The 20,469-nt window shown below is 35.0% G+C and overlaps 1 protein-coding gene across 1 annotated transcript; it reads left to right on the forward strand.

The window, feature by feature from the left end:
* The first annotated feature begins 3,566 nt into the window (after nt 1–3,566).
* On the forward strand, nt 3,567–18,902 carry LOC137640655 (glutamate receptor ionotropic, delta-1-like). Its single transcript, XM_068373155.1, has 13 exons — nt 3,567–3,714; nt 5,461–5,642; nt 6,078–6,182; nt 7,539–7,615; nt 9,017–9,253; nt 9,449–9,576; nt 10,635–10,756; nt 11,314–11,545; nt 12,538–12,683; nt 12,970–13,068; nt 14,588–14,754; nt 16,218–16,359; nt 18,012–18,902. Exons 1-13 carry the CDS (start codon nt 3,573–3,575, stop codon nt 18,102–18,104), a joined length of 1,872 nt encoding a protein of 623 aa, XP_068229256.1. The 5' UTR covers nt 3,567–3,572; the 3' UTR covers nt 18,105–18,902.
* The last annotated feature ends 1,567 nt before the right edge of the window (nt 18,903–20,469 follow it).

Raw genomic sequence — 20,469 nt, forward strand, 5'->3', positions numbered from 1 at the left:
TCGCCCATCTATACATTTTTTTGTACTAATCTTGGTAACATTTATAATGGGAGTTTTCTAGTTCATTTACCACTCATTCCATTTGAAGTACAGCACAGTACTTGAGTCATAACCAGGGCGACATCATGAATGAAAAGTATAAGCTGAAATGATAAATGAGAGAGAGAGAGAGAGAGAGAGAGAGAGAGAGAGAGAGAGAGAGAGAGAGAGAGAGAGAGAGAGAGAGAGTAAGGGGGCAGTGGCACCAGTGAGGGAGTCCATTTAAAACCTGGTGCCATCACATATAGGCCCATTTTCACTGCATTGGGTACAGTAAAACACTATTGGTAAAATTACCAAGAGAGAGAGAGAGAGAGAGAGAGAGAGAGAGAGAGAGAGAGAGAGAGAGAGAGAGAGAGAGAGAGAGAGAGAGAGAGAGACTATGGTTAATCCCAAAGACTTCTGAAATATTGTAATAGCTTTGTGTCTCTTGCTTTGAAGTTGCCCCGATCATATTGATAATAAAGATGTACTGCCAGTTGAATTACAGCATATGTATTTCTTTTTACGTAGCCTTTACCAATAATTTCAGACATTGCACTAATTCTTACATGACTTGAGAGTATGAAATGTTTAATCATATTATGAATTAAATTGTATTTCTTTTTTACCTGAAACTAAGCTTCCGCCAGAATCTAAATGAAGTTTAGAAACTTACAAAATTTCTGAAAACCTTTTGAATTTGTTGTCCAAATCTTGAGAACTTGGTCACTAAAATAATGCTTAGTTCTACTATGTTAATTTAGTGTTGAAGATGGGAAAATTAAGAGACTAAGCGCATCTTGAGAAACATTAGTTTTTGCAGTTTTACGTATTTCATTGACATTACTGTAAACCTCCATGGTATGTTTCAGTCCTATGCCAATTAATATCCAATTTTCTTGCATTAAATTAACATTTTTTTTCTTTTTTTCTTTTTTTAGGCTTGCTGATAGGATTGGCATCTGCCTTTCTGGTGGATGGAACAAAAGAGATGAAAATGCTGAATCTCCCAGAAGACCAGAATTCCAGTTCATCTTCATCCCTCGACCTCAGGTGAGATCATCACTCAAGTTCAGAATTTTTTAAACATGAAGAACAGTCTGTTGTCCAGTTTGACTAGATTTATTAGATAAATAGTATGTGCACAAGCTTATTTTTTAAAATTAATATCAAGAAATTTACACCTGGCCTTGGGAGTCTGCAATGCAATTATATGCAATAAAGTACTTATTCATTTGGTATACAACATTTGTAGCTATTGCCTCCTACACCAAACGGTTAAGCTTTGTTGCAAGTTTCAGGACTTTTCTATATTTCTGGGGTATGAGTGTTAATGAAGTCAAATAAGTTATTATCAAAAGACTCAAGTACAGTATTTCACCCGTAAAATGACCAGATGTAATTATCTTGTATTCTCTGAAAACTAAATATTCGTACAATGATTTGACTGAAATAATGCAAAATATGAATAAAAAAAACGCGAGTATCTAAAACACGCGTGGGCACATTATTCTTATTACAAATCTATTTAACTTTTGTATTTTCTTATCACCGCTAGATTGCTTCAGTAATAACGATCTTTAATTTTCATTTGTTCAGATTTTATTATTTTTCTGCCAGAAAGATAGGAGCAATTCGATAAGAATTGAGCCTTGAAGTGTATGAAAGATGAGATGAACAAAGAACTGTAAACCCTAAATGTAAATGAAAAGTGAGATAATAATACAGTTTTTTAGGGATGGAATCTCGAAGTGGGGCGTGGCTCAGGTCACGAGCCTAGCAGTGCTATAAACTCATCTCAAGATGGCTAAGCTGGAAAAGCAGGAGTGATTTCAATTTGAATGGAAATGAAATTTAAGACAAGGCTAGGTCACGCATTTCCTTATATGCTTCCATAGAAGGTTTATTAGTAGTTGGCAACTTAATACGTCAAACGTAAGGGTATTTTACGTAAATCGTCATTGAAATCGTGTACAATTAGGGCGGTTGGTATGCAAGACCAGAGTAGCTACGTTGGTCCAGGAGGTTAAGGAGTCAATAGTCGGGCAGCATAATTTGGAAATTCAAATCATGGTCATGGCTCTTGCCCTCGTATATCAAAACTCCGGACATTTTACCAACGTCCGACCCAACATGGCCTTTTGTCGAGAGCAGCTTTGTTGAACGTAAAACACTCGTCCATCAGACGAAGAGGCTTCCCTCAATTGTAGAAATTGTCCATCAAAGGGGAAATATTATGTTCGACTGGGCGCATCTGGTACGTACAGCCCCGCACTTCGTGTTAGCTGGAAGAGACGGCAAGGTTGCATGGGGGCATTTCTAGTCCACTGCAGGATAAAGGCCTTAGATATGTTTTTATCCATGTTTAGGGTTTGGCCATTTTTGGGTTGGTTGCAAAACGTCTGGTGATTTCAGCATATTACTCACCTGTAAATGAGTGAATAATTATTAGTAATTATCCAGGGGATTCCATCTGTGTTGTCATTTTTTTAATGTTGATATGTTGAATTAAACGTAGGTGTATACATAACCCTTTAATGTATAATAAGTCTACATTATTCTTGGCTCTGTGGTTCCGACAACCAACTCCCAACTGAGCGTCGAGCGTCTCATAAACAATCTCAGACACCAAAACATAAGAGCAAACATAAGAGCATAGCTCTCAAAAGACTTAAATCCTACTGCAATACGAAAGTAGAAAGAATCACATCATATCTTTGAGGTAATTAATAAATGCTTGAACCCTAATATCAAAATTCATCATTTCAGTTATGTAGAATGTCTAACATGTTTTATCAATGCAATATGATGCAATGTTGCGCTCAATATACTTAACATTTGAGGTAATACAGTACATTATTACAATATACATAACAGCCATTTCATCACCATGCTGGCCATTGCAGATTGGTGATGGCAGAAGACTACTCTGATCACTCATAGCAACTCAACGTGGCATGGATGTCCCTAACTAGTACAACTTTGCTGAGCATATGGCGATACCCAAACCCTTTCACCCCGTTAAGATATCGCCACTCAGAAAGTATATACTAGTCATGGTTACCTATACGGGGTTACTGTGAGCAATCTGACTAAAGTATCCCACCATCACCAATCTGCAATGGCCAGAGTGGTGATTAAATAGCCAAACCCCAGATATGAAATGACATGTCTGAGGCCTTTGTCCTGCAGTGGCCTAGAAACGGCTGCAATTTTTGCATATATTTTTATATGTGTATTTTTCTGATCTCAGTCCGTAATCTTCTTCACCTGTACCATATTCCTATGTCAACTTTTACTTACTAAACGAATAGCAATTTCAATAAGTCTATATACCTGAAGAAAATTAGCAGTCTTATTGGTTTGTTTCCTATTTCTAGTCTGAGTTTATTATTCAATTTCCTTATTTTGCTTTCCCCTTTTGTTATTTGTCTCCCTCAATGTTCCTTCCAGGTAGATATCACCTTCTGCTTCTTGGGTCAAAAGATCCAATACTTATTGTATGTGTAATAATAACCCAAATCATTTCTAACAGCACAGAGAAAACGGTGATGGTCCACACGATGCCACAGTTTTCCACAACCATTGCAGAGGCAATTATGATACCGGACACGATGACACAGTTCCTCAAGTTCCTCCTTTCACAGTCGCCTCCTCATCAGTTATATCTTCTCTACGATGGAGATTACAAAGGTTTGAAATATGTTCTTTCATTTCCTTTCCATAACTGAATTCCGGAAGTTTCATGCTACAGCATGGAAAACTTATGGAAAATTCTCAAGGGTCTTAATAATAATTTGTTGATGCGGGTTTAGCATTCTGCCTTTTTCTTGAAGTTTTGAGAGTGATTAAGTTCCATTTTCCTTTACTTATTTTGTATGGCATTTAAATGTTTCCATTTCTCCCTAATTCCTCATTTACTCCCATCTTTTATTTTTCTCTTGAGGGCTGATTTCATTTTGCCTAACATGTAAGTTACAGAAGACTAGTGTACGCGATCCGTAATGAAATTGCAGCTAAATATTCAAATAGATATTCATTCATGCGCACACCCCTCAAACCAGGATATGGATATGATTACTGTACTCCCTTTCTTCTCTACTCGAGGGGCGTGAAGAGCTGGCCTGACCGAATATATATATGTATATATATATATATATATATATATATATATATATATATATATATATATATATATATATATATATATATATATATATATATATATATATATACAGACGCTTTTTGTTTATTATATAGGGAATATTCTGGAAACAGTGAAACATTCAGTCCGTTTTCTTTGTTTTGACATGTTTGAGTTTTATTCCTATTTCCTATCTTTCATCGCCACTCTCGTCTCACACAATCAGACGACTGGCTTTATTTGATCCCAGCCACTTTAAGGAATCACTCCGAAAGTGCCTACCTTAATCAGTTGATGATAATGATGATAATATAACACCACGTTTGTACTTCAATGCACATCGACATAAAATCATCCTTAGCTTTTAAATTCTTTCTTCATAAAATTTCTTTGAAACAACTAAATTTTTAGAGGACGCTAAAAAGGCAAATACAAAAATTAAGGCAAATTCTCTCTCTCTCTCTCTCTCTCTCTCTCTCTCTCTCTCTCTCTCTCTCTCTCTCTCTCTCTCTCTCTCTCTCTCTCTCTCTCTCAGCTCTAGGCCGAAAATCTTCCTCAGAGGACTATCGTAAAAAGAGTTTTTATGATTTGTCAACGATGAAGGGAACGTATGATAGATTGGTTGATTGATTTGAGGTTTTCTGGCATCCTGACATTTGCTTTTTGCTTTTAAATGGTTATGTTAATGAATTGGGAAATATGGTAAGCCTACTCTGATCTAGCTCATCCTTGAAAATGAAGCAAAACGGAAATGAAATGAAAGGAAACATACTGATGGGTTTTGCATCCAATAAAAGTAATAAATCTGCCCATTGAATTATTGGATATAATTGTTAGGGAATACGGAGAGAGAAAAAGATTTCCGAAGCTTACAATAATTAACTTTCAAAATCAAAGCTACCGATTTGAAAAGTCTGACAAAACAGATTTGGGAAAATTATTCTAAAGCTCGTACCCTTAAAGCGGGAGGGAGGGGGGGGGGGGCGTTTAGTGCCTTCAGCACAGGTTACACGGTGTACTGTAAGCATTACTAAATGGTCTTTGAAGCGTCTCTTCGGCCCCTAACTACACCCACTTTTTAGACTTTTACTCTCCCTCTGTTTTTTTTTTCTTTCTTTTTTTATCTGGCTAATTAACCTCTTTCAAATTTGACTTCATATTACCAATGAGAGACCCCCGCCCACGCCCCCCCCCCTCCTTATGATCATCTCGACGTTGCATGGCCTCCCCGGTCCCAGCGCTGAGCCATATCCCTCAAATACCAGAAATGTCAGGAAATGAAATGAATCTTTCAGGTCTGGACGACCTTTTGAAGTCCTACTCGAGCAGCGGGACGAAGGTCGCAGTGATAGAATACTCCGATGACTTGGAGGACTTCGTGGAGGTCCTGAGGGCGCCGCTGACGGGAAGCCAGGTCGGGAGGCGCCACATCCTCCTCCTCTGTTCGAGGGCGAATGTTGCCCAGGTTTTCCAAAAGGTCACACAAATTAATCTCTCTGGTGTTCATTATTATTATTATTATTATTATTATTATTATTATTATTATTATTATTATTATTATTATTATTATTATTATTCCAGTTGTAGTAGTCGTAATGATGCATTAACCTACTAATAATTATCCTCATAATTATTCGTATTCTTATACCAACAACATTAAGTGATTTGTTTGTTTTTGAAAAATGCAAAATGGAGAGAGCCTTTAATTTCCAAGAACATAATGGTGTTAGGAAATAAAGAAAAACAAAAAAGTTAAAGAAATATAGCTCGCTCTCTCTCTCTCTCTCTCTCTCTCTCTCTCTCTCTCTCTCTCTCTCTCTCTCTCTCTCTCTCTCTCTCTCTCTCTCAAAATTTCGATGCCATTTCTAACGCCTAATCTGAAATACGTTTCATTCCTTGATGGTAAATGTAGGTCGCTGCTGAGAGCCTGGAGAATCCTTCGAACTGGTGGATCGTCCTGACCTGGGAAGAAGGAGTGGCTAAGGTCATCCTGGACCTTGTCAGGGAAGGATCTGCGGTGAGTTAAGCAATGGACGGGAGGAGGAAGGAATGAAGGTAATATATAAGGAAAGAAGAAAGGAAGGAAGGAAGGAAAGAAGGAAATAAATAAGGAAAGAAGAAAGGGTGGTATCCTTTGCTGGAAGGAATCGTCGGAGGATGTCTGTAGGATTGCTATTCTTAAAATGAGGATTAAAAAGAAGTTCTAATCATTCCTGTGTTGGATAATTAAAGAAAACGGATAGGAAAATTGAACTTACACAAAATTATTTCAAAAAAAGGGAAATGTATTTTTCACACACACATACGCACACACATTTATGCATACATTTTCTTTAAGATCAAGCACTTTCCCTTAACACAAGATTATGTCAGCGAAAGAAAGTAGATGAAAGGTGTTTGCCACACTCTCACTTGGGTCGTGGATCAGGAACAAACACTTTGTGAAAAATACCTCCATTTAATGTTGTTACTGTTCTTAAGATATATTATTTTTCCTTGTTTCCTTTCCTCAATGGGTTATTTTCCCTGTTGGAGCTCCTGGGCTTATAGCATCCTGCTTTTCCAACCACTTTGAAGACGACGATGACTTTCATGATGATTAATTTGAGACGACTGTGGCTTGTAGCTTAGCAAGTAATAATATTAATAATGATAACAATAATACGACTAGATTATATCTGCACCTAGATCAATGCATCACCAGCAGTGCGTCGAATCCCCTGCATACACTGCGCCATTCTCCTTTATCTTACACCAACTTTCTCGCTTCTTGGAAACAAGAGACTTTTTCTCAATACTTCTGTTGATCATCTATTCGAACTTCCCGGGTGTTCCTCAACTACTCCCTTATAATACCCCAGAATTTTACCCTATTTATGTATGTACACACATACACACACACACACACACACACACACACACACACACACACACACACACATATATATATATATATATATATATATATATATATATATATATATATATATATGAATATATATTACTAACACCCGTGATTTCAATCAATGTAAAAATCAATCACAATGGCATTTGATACTAAATTCTATCTTGGGAATATATATCCACTATAATTCACTTTTATGGTAAAAATTAATTCCAGTGGATATATATTCCCTAGATAGAATTCGGTATTAAATGCCATTGTGCTTGATATTTACACATACGTACATACATACATACATACATACATACATACATACATACACACACATGCATATATATATATATATATATAGAGAGAGAGAGAGAGAGAGAGAGAGAGAGAGAGAGAGAGAGAGAGAGAGAGAGAGAGAGAGAGAGAGAGAGAGAAATTATTTTGTACCATTTCCTGAAACCGAGACTCCTTTTGCAGGTCCTTCTGGTGCAAATAAGGAAATCGGGTCAATACACATTTCGGAAGTCAACAATACGCAAGGATGGGAAAATCAGGTCAGATTGCATTGCGCATTGTAGTTTATTTCTTTGAAATGTATTTCCTTGGATTAGTTTATTCTTATTGAAACGTATTTACTTGTATTAGGTTATTTTCGTTGAAATGTATTTGCTTGGATTAGTTTATTTTATTTGAAATGTATTTACTTGTATTGGTTTATTTTATTTAAAATGTATTTACTTGTATTGGTTTATTTTCTTTGAAATGTATTTACTTGTATTGGTTTATTTTATTTAAAATGTATTTACTTGTATTAGTTTATTTTCTTTGAAATGTATTTACTCGTATTGGTTTATTTTCTTTGAAATGTATTCACTTGTATTGGTTTATTTTATTTAAAATGTATTTACTTGTATTGGTTTATTTTCTGTGAAATGTATTAACTTTTACTATGATGAACAACCTAACAGCGATTCTCTTAGAGATAGTAAGAACAAAATGCTACATCATTGTCAATTTTGTAATTAGATATTTGACAAGAAATTTTGGTTTTAACACAGTGGAGTTCTTCCCTCAATGAGTGAGGAAAGCAAATAAGGCCATTTTAAAGAGAGTAAACAGCCGGGTGGAAAGAGGCCGGTGAGGAAACTTTGTCCTGAGCAGAACGAAAAAGTAACTCATGAGTTAATGATTTAAGTTTTGTCAACATATTTGCTAGGAATTCCGTTTGAGAATATGTGATTAAACCTCCTTAAGTAGAAAAAGTATATATATATATATATATATATATATATATATATATATATATATATATATATATATATATATATATATATATATATATATATATATATATATATATACATATCCTCGGTTAGAGTTCACCAGTCGTCTCTGTTTTCAGCTTTTAATTCAATGCTTCCCCATTCATCATCTCCTACTTCGCGCTTTATAATCCTAAGCCATGTAGGGCTGGGTCTTCCAATTCTTCTAGTGCCTTGAGGAGCCCAATTAAACGTTTGGTGAACTAATCTCTCTTGGGGAGTGCGAAGAGCTTGGAGGAAAAATTCCTCCTAGGCGAAGAGCATGCATCTCCATCTACCTCTCATCATGGTCTCATCCACAAATGATACTCGAGTAATCTCTCTTATAGTTTCATTTCTAATATACCTATAATATTCTTTTATATAAACGTTCGTTGCATTTCTGCAACGAATTTTGAATTAAAAATAAGCAATATTTTTTTCCGAACAAAAAGTGTTTCCAATTTCCAGCATTCCACCTCTCAGCGCCTACGATATACTGTGGAAATTTTATCGCATATGTCAACAAATAAAGAATGTGATATTAGGCACAAACCACAATTTTACATTCAATCGGAGTTTTTGAATAAAGAAAATTCGCCCCTAATGATTAAGTATAAATCTTAAAACACATTTTTTTCATTTGAAAATCAGATTGGAAGACGTCGGTTCGTGGAACCCTAATGACGCGAAGGTGAGAAAAGTGTCCTTGGAGTTATTTCAAGATTTGGACGAAACTTACTCGGACTTCGGAGGACGGGAACTGACCGTGACGGCTAACAACAACATCCCGTTCTTTGGAATGAAGGAATTCGACAACGGGACCTACATTCCTGATTCGGGAATTGACATCAACTTTATGGACGCTCTTGGAGACGCTCTCAACTTCACGTGAGTTTCTCCCGTTTGTATTTTCATTGTGCTTAACTTAGTATCCGGTATCTTTTTGAAGAGGACTCTTGAGTACATGGACTTGTATGTTATTGTGTGATGTCGTCTACACCGAACAGTATCTGGCCCTCTTTTCATTAGCTGTGTAGGTCTAAGCTATTTGAAATTAGGGTTTGCTGTTCTGTGTCCCTGCAGGTACAGAGTCATGAAACCAGCAGACGGGAAGTGGGGAGGTCCCCTTCCAGACGGAACAATAACTGGAATGATCGGGGAAGTGGCCAGGAGGAACGCCCACATCGCCATCTGCGAAATCACCGTCACAGGTAGGCCTAGGCTACATCTGAGATAGGTTTCATCTACCACTCGCTCTGGCTTCATCATTTAACATATTTTCAAAGTTTAGGTGAAGTAGTTCATGCACTTGTGTAAAATTTAAGCCGGCAATCTCGTGAAAGAACAGTAGAGTTTAATAGGACAGATGTGACAGTCACAGGGTCGTCTTTGCCTGTTGGCTAGTGGTGGCAAGAATTGGGCTGTATTACATTATGCGAGATGCATTGTAAATAAATATACGTTGATCATAAAAGCCACTTTAACTTTGGTAGTAATGGACACATTTGCACCTTTTCAAGGCCACTAGATTTTGCATACACAAATCGTTCTGATAGACTATAAACGTGTAAATAAACTCAGCAGAAAGCATAAAAACGTGTGCATTGTATATATATATATATATATATATATATATATATATATATATATATATATATATATATATATATATATATATATATATATATATAAAATATATATATATATATATATATATATATATATATATATATATATATATATATATATATATATATATATATATATTTTGCTAAAGCGCTTGTGGCATTTATGATCTTATTCTAGGTTTTTTTTTTTTTTTTTTTTTTTTTTTTTTTTTTTTTTCTTGTCTTCAAAACTAGAGTTTTGAAAGAAGAGTGTGTAACTGTACTGCCAGATACTAATGGCTTTCATCAGGACATCTCTACAGAGAAATTATATAAAAGAAAATTAGAAGTAATCTAAATATAAAATGTAACAAACATGAGATTTTGGAGATATTTTTAACAACAAAAATATGAAAATACAACAAAAGAAATCTGGATATTTAATGACGCTTCAAAATTCCAGTTAGAGTTTCGAAGACCTTTCACTTTGTACAAATCTTGATTGCCAACAAGGTCCCACAACTTCCAATATGGAGACAAGATTCTAGAAGACGTTTGATGTTATCTTTTAGTAGTTCTGTTTACCAAACTAAATATATTTAGTAGATTTCGCTGACAGATGTAAATGGATTGCATTAACCTTGAACAAATACTCTCTTCAGCTTTACGAGAAACCGTGATTGACTTCACTAGGCCGTATTTCATGGAATCGATGACGCTGGTCTCAGCTGCTCCTGCTGAGAAAAACAAGGCCTTTGCGGCTTTCTCGCCTTTTTCCCCAATGGTAAAGTATAACAGTATTTACTCGTTATGCTGCATGAAAATAATTGAAATCATTTCAATGTTAAAATTATTCGCGTGTGTTTTGCACTCACTAAGAATTTCAAATTCGTTATCAAGAAAGTCCAAATTCAGGTTTTTGCAGTCTTTTTTAAACACCCAGACATCCACCAACTTTATTACCCCCTTCAATTCACCAGATCACTGATTGTTCAACTCATTTGTTTCCATTTGCCTCTATTTGTGGTTGCTGGGTCATCTCAAGTGACGTATTTAGCTTTCTAGCATAAAACATGAATGTTTAAACCTAGGCTATGGCAAAGTTTCTAAGCTAAGACCTTCCAGTTCTAATTTAAGTGCTCTCTTAATGGTGCATAGTATTTAGACACTTTCCATTCATTTGATATTAGGTTTTGATTTATATTTTACTTTATTTCCTTACATTAGGCCTCACCACTCTCTATTAGAAAAAAAATAATAGGCTTACAAGTGATGCCATTTGCGCTGACAGCAGATTCATAATGAGATTTTCTTTTTTATTTCAAATAAAAAATCCCTCAGGTTTGGCTGTGCATCGTGATCTCAGCCTTGGCCATCGGCCCTGTGGTTTCTCTGGAAACTTGGTTTATGAGGAGGATACTGGGAAAGGACACAGGGCCGCACTATAACCTGCAGGACTCTTCCTTCAATTTATTCAGGAGTCTCGTGGTTCAGAATAACGGTCTTTCTGAAGATTTCTGGGCTCATAAGTTCACCTTTTTGGGATGGTACCTATTCTGCTTTAACGTACTTGGTAAGTCTTATGGCGAAAATAATATACTGTATATTCATATTCTCATAAAGGCTATATTGATTATATTCGCTAAATCCACAGCTGTGTCTAAAATACCAAATACTTTTTTTATAAACCTTTCACATAAAAGCTTATTTATACATGATTATATTTATATAAAAAGTACACGTACTGACCTTTGAAGAGCACAATTTTCTCCGCTTGCACATACATGCACGTGTGTACACACTCATTATATATATACACATTATATATATATATATATATATATATATATATATATATATATATATATATATATGTGTGTGTGTATGTATGTATATATATATATATATATATATATATATATATATATATATATATATATATATATAGTAACTGTAACTGGTCAACTGCAGGACAAATCCTCAGGCATATCCTTCTGCTGACGTCTGTTTTTGGTCTTTCTATGCAAGTCTATACCCGTAGATTTTCTTAGCTCGCTAATCTATCATCTTCTCTTCCTTACCTTGCTTCTTTCGCAATCTGTTGTTCTTAATGTCTATCTATGATCTTTCTTACTCATTATATGTCCTGCCCATCTCCATTTCTTTTTTTTTTACACGATAAACTATCCTCTACTTTATTTGTTCTCATATCCATTCTGTACTTTTTTGCTATTCCCATCAATATTCTTTCCATTGCTCTTTGAGTTGTAACTAGCTTATGTTTCAAGGCTTTACTAAGGCTCCAAGTTTCCGATGCATAAGTTAATATTGGTAAGGCTATCTAATTAAGTACTTTTCTTTTTAGAAAAAGTAGCATTTTGAATTTCATAATCTCCTTTTCTTTACCAAAAGCTCTCCATCCCATGCTTATCCTTCTTTTAATTTTGGTTTCATGTTCTGGGGGAACACTTAGCCTACTGCCTATCCTGAAGGTTCGTTCATTGAACATAATCTTAGTTTTACTCATATTCATTTCCAGTCTTACACATTTTTTTATGTTTTCAGTATTGTACTCTGGGACACTAACAGCCGTGCTGGTAACCCCAGCCTTCGAGAAGCCCATTGATTACCTGACTGATTTGCCTGATGCTGTAAAACAGGGCGCCACAGTTGGTACAGTCAGCGATTCGAGCACTGAGATGCTTTTCAAGGTAACTGAATCAGCCAGTTTACATCTAAACCTCCTCTGTTATCTGGACTCTTGTCTAGTAACAAACACTCATGTATAAAAAAGGGTTAGGCAAATAATCAACGTCTGCAAAGCTTCAGATAGTTTTTTCCCGACACTAAATCCGTTTTATGGAAGAGGGTTATAAGACTGGAATAGTCATGGTGAAGCTTACTAATTCTTAGAAAAGACGGTTCCTTGTCACTTTGTTTGAGATATCGTTAGCAATGGAGCAAGAAAACCTTCTTTTATTGAATTATTATCCACAGGAAGCCAAAGATGGCATCTACAAGGAGATTTGGCAGCTGTTCAATCATAAAGACAGGTCCCAGAGCTTCTTTCCTGGACCTGACGAAGGATTTGACAAGGTAAGTTTCCTCTGAACTCTCGTCCTCTCTTGAAGAAGATATCACAAGGAGAGAAGGATTTGGAGATCCTGAAGAAATGTGGTAATGGAAACCATTACTGGGGTCATTCCTAGGCAGTACATTTCTTGAAAGGAGGATTTTATAGGTGTCCACATTACCTGATATCCCATTGATGCCTAAAGAATTTATCTGATCACTCAGATAGATAAGAATTCATGATTAATAATTGATAAAATATTAATTTTTCTTGCTATAAGTGTTTACTTTCCCCCTGAAGTGGACCACTGTCATCAATAGAGTAGCATATGTTACTAGTGGGAAAATTCAAAACATATCCCAAATGGATACTGCATTTTGACAAAAGTATCCAATGTCAAAGAAAGTGTTTCGAAATAGACTAATTTTCCATATATATATATATATATATATATATATATATATATATATATATATATATATATATATATATATATATATATATATTGTTTTTATTATTAATTATCTAAACTAACTTAGTTTTGCTAAACTCTTACCAACTCAGGTGCGATATCTTACGTCTGACACAGTAACTTAAAAAATCTGCCTTACAAAATTAAATAACTGTCGTTCTCTGTCAAAATCAAGTACTTTCAGACATATAATGTTAAATTATTATTTTGGATAAAGGGTTTCCAAATCATGGTTATCTAAAATAAACTGTTCACTTTCTGGCGAACTTTAACAATCTGTCAGATTATGCTGTCAATAACTTTTAGGGGAAAAAATTTTCTAATTCAAATATTCATGGTTTAGAGTTTTGTTCAATACCAAGATTTTTTTTTTTTTTTTTTTTTTTTTTTGCCAATTCAATAAGGACATTTCCACACAGTAATGGACGTCACAATGATATCATATGACACCACAAATAATACTGTCAGGTAATTCAAGTGGTGTTGAATGTGTGAACTTATATAGTGACATTTTATGAATTGATATGTTTGAGCAACAAATCCAAATAATATACACAATTGAGCCTTACACATCCGTGTGTTAAGGCCCAAAATACGCTATTGACCATCGATGCCATGTTGACACATGAACATGTAAGGCATATGAGTTTTTATCTCTTTTGATTCTAAAGGATAATCTACCAAACTGATAATAACGTCATGACAAGAAAATCTTCATAAAAAAAATTCTTTACTGCTAATATGATAGAAATGAGACAAGATATATATAATGGTATAATAAAAAAAAAAAACATTAATTACTGAGTAATATTGACTAAAACGTGCGAAAAAGGTAAAAACCAAACAAAATAGTCTCCCAAACATTGAAATTTTCCCAATTCATATTCCTTTACTGTCTTTGCCAGCGACTCCCCGGTTTCATTGTGACCAATTGCCACTTGCGCGAGACCCTTGTGGACTTACAAAGTTTACCAATAACTTATTCTAAGATAAAATGATAGTAAAGAAAATAACGCCAAAATACAATTTCTCTCTTGCACATTTTCACGAAGCAATTTCATCTTTTGCAGATCATTTCCCATAAAGTGATCTTTGTGAATGCACAGTTCAACTCGCGGATCCGTGCCACCATGAGAGGTGCCGACAAGTTCCATATGGCCAAGCAATCCTTCTACCCTCAAGGTTACGGACTCGTTTGCTTCAGCGGCACTCCATTCATGGGAAAGTTCAACAAAATGTAAGTGGTCTCCCAGAGTCACAGACACAATCAAGGGGAATCAGAAAACTGGAAAGGTGTTGGTGATAATCGTGCGCATGCGCACATCTGGGGTCATTGCTTTCTTGCTCAGTGTATCCAAAGCAACTTATGGAGTCATAGCACCAAGTTAAATTTATTAATATATCAATTCACTTGTTTATTTTGCTGCTACATTGCTCTCTTCCTTTTATTTCCCATCATTGCCCTGCTAACTCCTCGCACCAATAGACCCAGTTTTTCATCTTGGTCTTACTACTGTGTTTGAGTGCTAACGGTAAATTCTGTTGATCAAACCCATGAGACTAGCTGTGCGTGTCAGTAGTTTGATGAGTCTGCTTTATTAAAAATAGTAATACTTGCCAAATACCAATTCATTACTCGACCCCTCTCATATGATTCTCTCTGCCAACTAATCACACATATAGGTTAGAAACAAACCGGTTCTCATAATCAAATGTAAAGTTAACAGTAGTAGTCTAATGAAAACTTTTTTTTTAATGAGACATACGTAAGACTCCATTGTTCTAGTTCTTAGTTGTGCATCATATATGGTGGTTTAGAATGTAGGGAATATTGTTGACTTTATAAAGTAAATATGATTTGAAAACTTTTGCAAAGCACCCACGTATCTAAATATAAGGGTTTATTGAAGACTTGTATCACAAAGTGTAATTAGCCCATAATGGCTTAGACAACAGACTGTATATTCCTCAATCATAGACCACCCTATGGTACCGGCAGTCTTACATTTCTTGGCAATGAAATAATATAGCATTTAAGTTTTTGGTTGAACTTGTGAACCCAAGAATATTTTTCCTTAGAATCTGAAGTTCATTGGGACATACTGAAAAACCACATTTTACAAACGGACACAAGAACTCCACCTACCCTAATGTCCCCCCTCCCCCCACCTAACCTAACGTGGGAGCCATATCCTTACCTACTTTCCAAAACGGGGGCTATGCCCCTTACTTTCCCCTTTAGATTACCGTATTATTTACCTTTCCATGTCCCAATGAAGTAATGTGCCTCCCGCCAACCAAACTGCTTAGTTTTGATTTCATTTGAATTTTACTCAATTATAGATTTACGATTGTTTTTGCTCTTATTGTACGCACATTTCGACATTTGAATATAAATAACTCTCAACCAATGAGTTCGTTTAAGAATTCCAGAAAAAAAAATCAATTTTTAATAGTATTGAAAAAGAAACATTACTGTTTTGCCTTCTCTCTTTCCTTCCAGTGGTGCTAAAGCCTCATTTCCGAATTAAGGATAACAGCTTATCTTAGCTTAGGCCTAATGCTCTTACCTTGATAAGGATGAAAGACACTTGCGACAAACAATGGCGACCTTGTGCATTCCACAATAATTTGTAAAAATGAAAAAATAAAACTGTTCACTAGTCTTCTATACACATTTTTTTTTTCTTTTGTTGCCAGGATATCGTACATGACGGAGGGCGGACTTATCATGAAGTGGGCTGACGACCAGGTGCTGAAGGTGGCCCTTGGGAGGAAGCTCACTGAGGAGGACGGGGAGGCCGACGGCGGACCTACACCCATCACCATCAGGCACTTACAGGTCGGTGTCGTCAGGAAGGGAAATACTAAACAAATGATTTGTCACTCACATGAATCACTTATATCATGTTTCCTCGTTGTCTATATTTTCTTTCTTTAAAGTTATTGGGATTTTAAAATAACAAGGTTCAATTTGCCTGTTTGTGGCTATTTAGATTGGATTCTTAAGAATATTTTCGTCTGTTGAATAATAATAATAATAATGATAATAATAATAATAATAATAATAATAATAATAATAATAATAATAATAATGATGATGATGATGATGATAATAATATAATAATAATAGTAATAATAATAAGAAGAAGAACAACAACAACAACAACAACAATAATAATAATAATAATAATAATAATAATAATAGCAACAACAATAATAATAACAATAACAATGACGATGACGATTACGATGACAATAATAATAATAATAATAATAATAATAATAATAATAATAATAATAATAATAATAATAATAATTATGATAATAATAATAATAATTATGACAATAATAATTATGATAATGATAATAATAATTGTGATAATGATAATAATGATTATGATAATGATAATAATTATGATAATGATAATAATAATTATGATAATGATAATAATAATAATAATAATAATTATGATAATAATAATTAGACTTATTATTTTCCAAATATTGAGTCCAACGATGGAAAATGTGTACATTTATCTGCGTTACATCATAACCTTATTTATCTATAGTACTTACTATTCTTATTAGTATATCCATGTATAGCATACTTATGTTATTTTCGTAGCCTACATTTATGAATGCAATCAAATAAAACAGTAGGTTGGCCGGGGCACCAACCACCTGTTGAGATACTACGCTTGATTAGTTTTGGGTCCTTTGGCTGGCCAGACAGTACCCCATTGGATCCCTTCTCTGGTTACGGTTCATTTTCCTTTTCTTTACACCTACACCGAACAGTATGGCCTATTCTTTCCACATTCTCCTCTGTGCTCATACACCTGATAACACTGAGATTGCCAAACAATCTTTCTTCGCGCATTGTAATCATTCAGTGACTACTTTCCTCTTAGTAAGGACAGAAGAGACTTTAGCTATGGTAAACAGTTCTTCTAGGAGAAGAAAACTCCAAAATTAAACCATTGTTCTCTAGAGTGGGCTAGTACCATAGCCATTGTGCCTTGGAATAGAGTTCTCTTGCTTGAGGATACACTCTGGCATACTATTCTATCTTATTTCTCTTCCTCTTGTTTTATTTTGAATTTTATATAGTTTATATATGAAAGATAGATTGTAATGTCAATAATGTTCTTAAAATATTTTATTTAATTGTTTATTACTTCTCTTGTAGTTTATTTCCTTTCCTCACAGGGTTATTTTTCCATGTTGGAGGCCTTGGGGTTATAGCATCGGGCTTTTCCTATTAGGGTTGTAGCTTAGCCAATAATAATAATAATAATAATAATAATAATAATAATAATTATAATAACATATTGCATTAAGCAAATTGAGAACATAACAGGCGCATCAAATTACTTAACGAATGGCCTATCCATAGCGGATAATTGTCAAGTGCATGAAATTTTGCAAAAAGATTATAATAATATATTTTCTTATCTATCAAAATTAGAAATAAATTTCTTTTAATTTCAGGCAGCCTTCATCCTGCTGGCTTTGGGATTCCTGGTAGCGGCGTTGGCAATGGGACTCGAACTCCTGTTTTGGAAAGCGTGTCCGGTCGTTTAAGGATCACCCAATGAAAAGTGCTGATCGGAACAAAATGGAAAATGGAAAAACTAAAATAAATTCCCTGTATTTACTTATTTCTCTCAAGATATGCATGCACGCAAATTACAATGAATCTCAACACGTACCTTCGAACAGAAGGAATGCACCGTTGGAAGAAGAGTTAGAAGGTCAATGGAAAAGGGGTTTCATTATTGCCCTCTTCCCGTTTCATAATTTTTCAAAACATTTGAACAAAGGAGAAGGGTAATTATGGCTTGAAGCAACACAGGAACCAAACATGAAAATATAAATATTACTGAAAGACCTTAGTTGGTTAGAAAGAGTCCATATGGTCTCGTCAGACTTTTTTAAACTCTGCAAGATCTTGTCAAAAATATTAGCCGCCTTCCTAGTACCTTACCAGGCTATTGGTTAGGGTTACAATCCCGGCTTATTCTGAACCGTCCAGCACTGTCAAGTTGTGCATCCGGATAAACTTTCCTGACCCTATACCAACAGAAGGAAAGTACTCTTACCCTAAGGACAGGTGAGGCAAACATGGAAGTGAAATCAATGCCTGTGGGAGGCGGGTAAACGATCAGATTTCTGTGGCAGATCAACTGACTTAGGGGAAGCCTACCGCAAGGAGGTAAGGTAAAGCTGGAACGCTTGCTCTTATGGAATTTGTTTCGAGCTCTGATGCTTATTCTCTTATTGCTATATACACGAGTGACTCAACTACTTTAATATTTACAAGATATTTTGGGAACACTATTTGGTAACTTGTCACCAAGAATCTAACCAAAAATTTTGTTTACTACTACTACTACTACTACTACTACTACTACTACTCTCTCTCTCTCTCTCTCTCTCTCTCTCTCTCTCTCTCTCTCTCTCTCTCTCTCTCTCTCTCTCTCTCTCTCATAGCTTGTCATATTATCCAATTGTGATGCATTATATAATAACTAATAAAGAAATGTGTGAAGATTATTATAAGGTTTAGTGATTCACAAGATTTATCCTTCAGATTATAGTTTGTATGTGACAGAGTTCTGCAGTCCATTATTCATATCAAGAAATGTTTGTAAATAGAATAATGATATTTGCAGGCAAAAACAAAACAAGAATGATTGAAAAATATTACACCAATTAGCGCATCCTTTCTCTTATTAGCTTTTATCATATCCTTTTCCTCATTGTCTCAAATGTTCAATGGGCCTACTGGTGGCAAAACTGAATTTCATCAATGCTTGCGTGTGCCACTCCTTAACGAACATGCATACGTTTTTTCACAATAAAAAATGATTAGATACTTAAATTTGGTGTAAAATCTATCTGATTGATGTTATAAGCTTTTGCGAAAGGCTAGGTTGGTCTCTAGGCATGGTAACATAAGTTTCTTCATAGATGCAAGGTAGTCTTCTTCCTTGCAAGGTGCTAATTACGATTCACGACAACGACATATGATGTTATTTATATCCAGTGAAATTATCATTCGTGGCTGTCTGCTTGGCCAGCAAGCAACCGTGAATTATGATTTCATGACGATTGGTCATTAGAAGTTACAACACTTTCGTATATGATAAACAATAGCTTAAAGTTTCTTTTGTTCTTGCCATCTTTTTATTTACATCTAACTAGATACACACGCATTATATATATATATATATATATATATATATATATATATATATATATATATATATATATATATATATATATAATACACACACACACACACACACACATATATATATATATATATATATATATATATATATATATATATATATATATATATATATATATATATAATGTTTTATGTGTGTCTTGTACAGATCACCTGACTAATCAGATATGTAGTGAGCCAAGAGTAGGTTGTGAGTCTGAGGCGAGTTGAATGCAACTGAGTCTTTATTATAGACACATCGAGTATATATACACACTAGGTCCTGGCAAGAAAGTTACAAAATACAAACATGCTACCTCTTGTCCAACCGGCAACTGGTTCTGTTAACAGTTAACAATGGAATAAGCAGACAGGCCGATACATTTTGCTGTCGGTGCGAGTGGAGAGCGAAGATACAAAGGATAATATGTACAAAAAAGAGAAATGTCGTTACTATGTACGATCGTGTGAACACATGGGTGGTACATGGCTCCCCCCCCCTAAAAATGACATACTGTACATGTTAAATAGGGCGCCTTGATCGAGAGAGGAAAACTGTAGGTGGGTCATCTGACAGGAGATAAGCAGGTTTTGGACGATCAATGGAGACCCAGTCTTCTTTGCCATGAATGTTTAGTAGGAATGCTTTCGGATTGCGTCGGATCATAAGGAAAGGGTCCATGTAAGGACCTGTTAGCGGTGGCTTTCTAGTGT

This window comes from Palaemon carinicauda, chromosome 5, assembly GCF_036898095.1.
Source record: "Palaemon carinicauda isolate YSFRI2023 chromosome 5, ASM3689809v2, whole genome shotgun sequence".
NCBI lineage: Eukaryota > Metazoa > Arthropoda > Malacostraca > Decapoda > Palaemonidae > Palaemon > Palaemon carinicauda.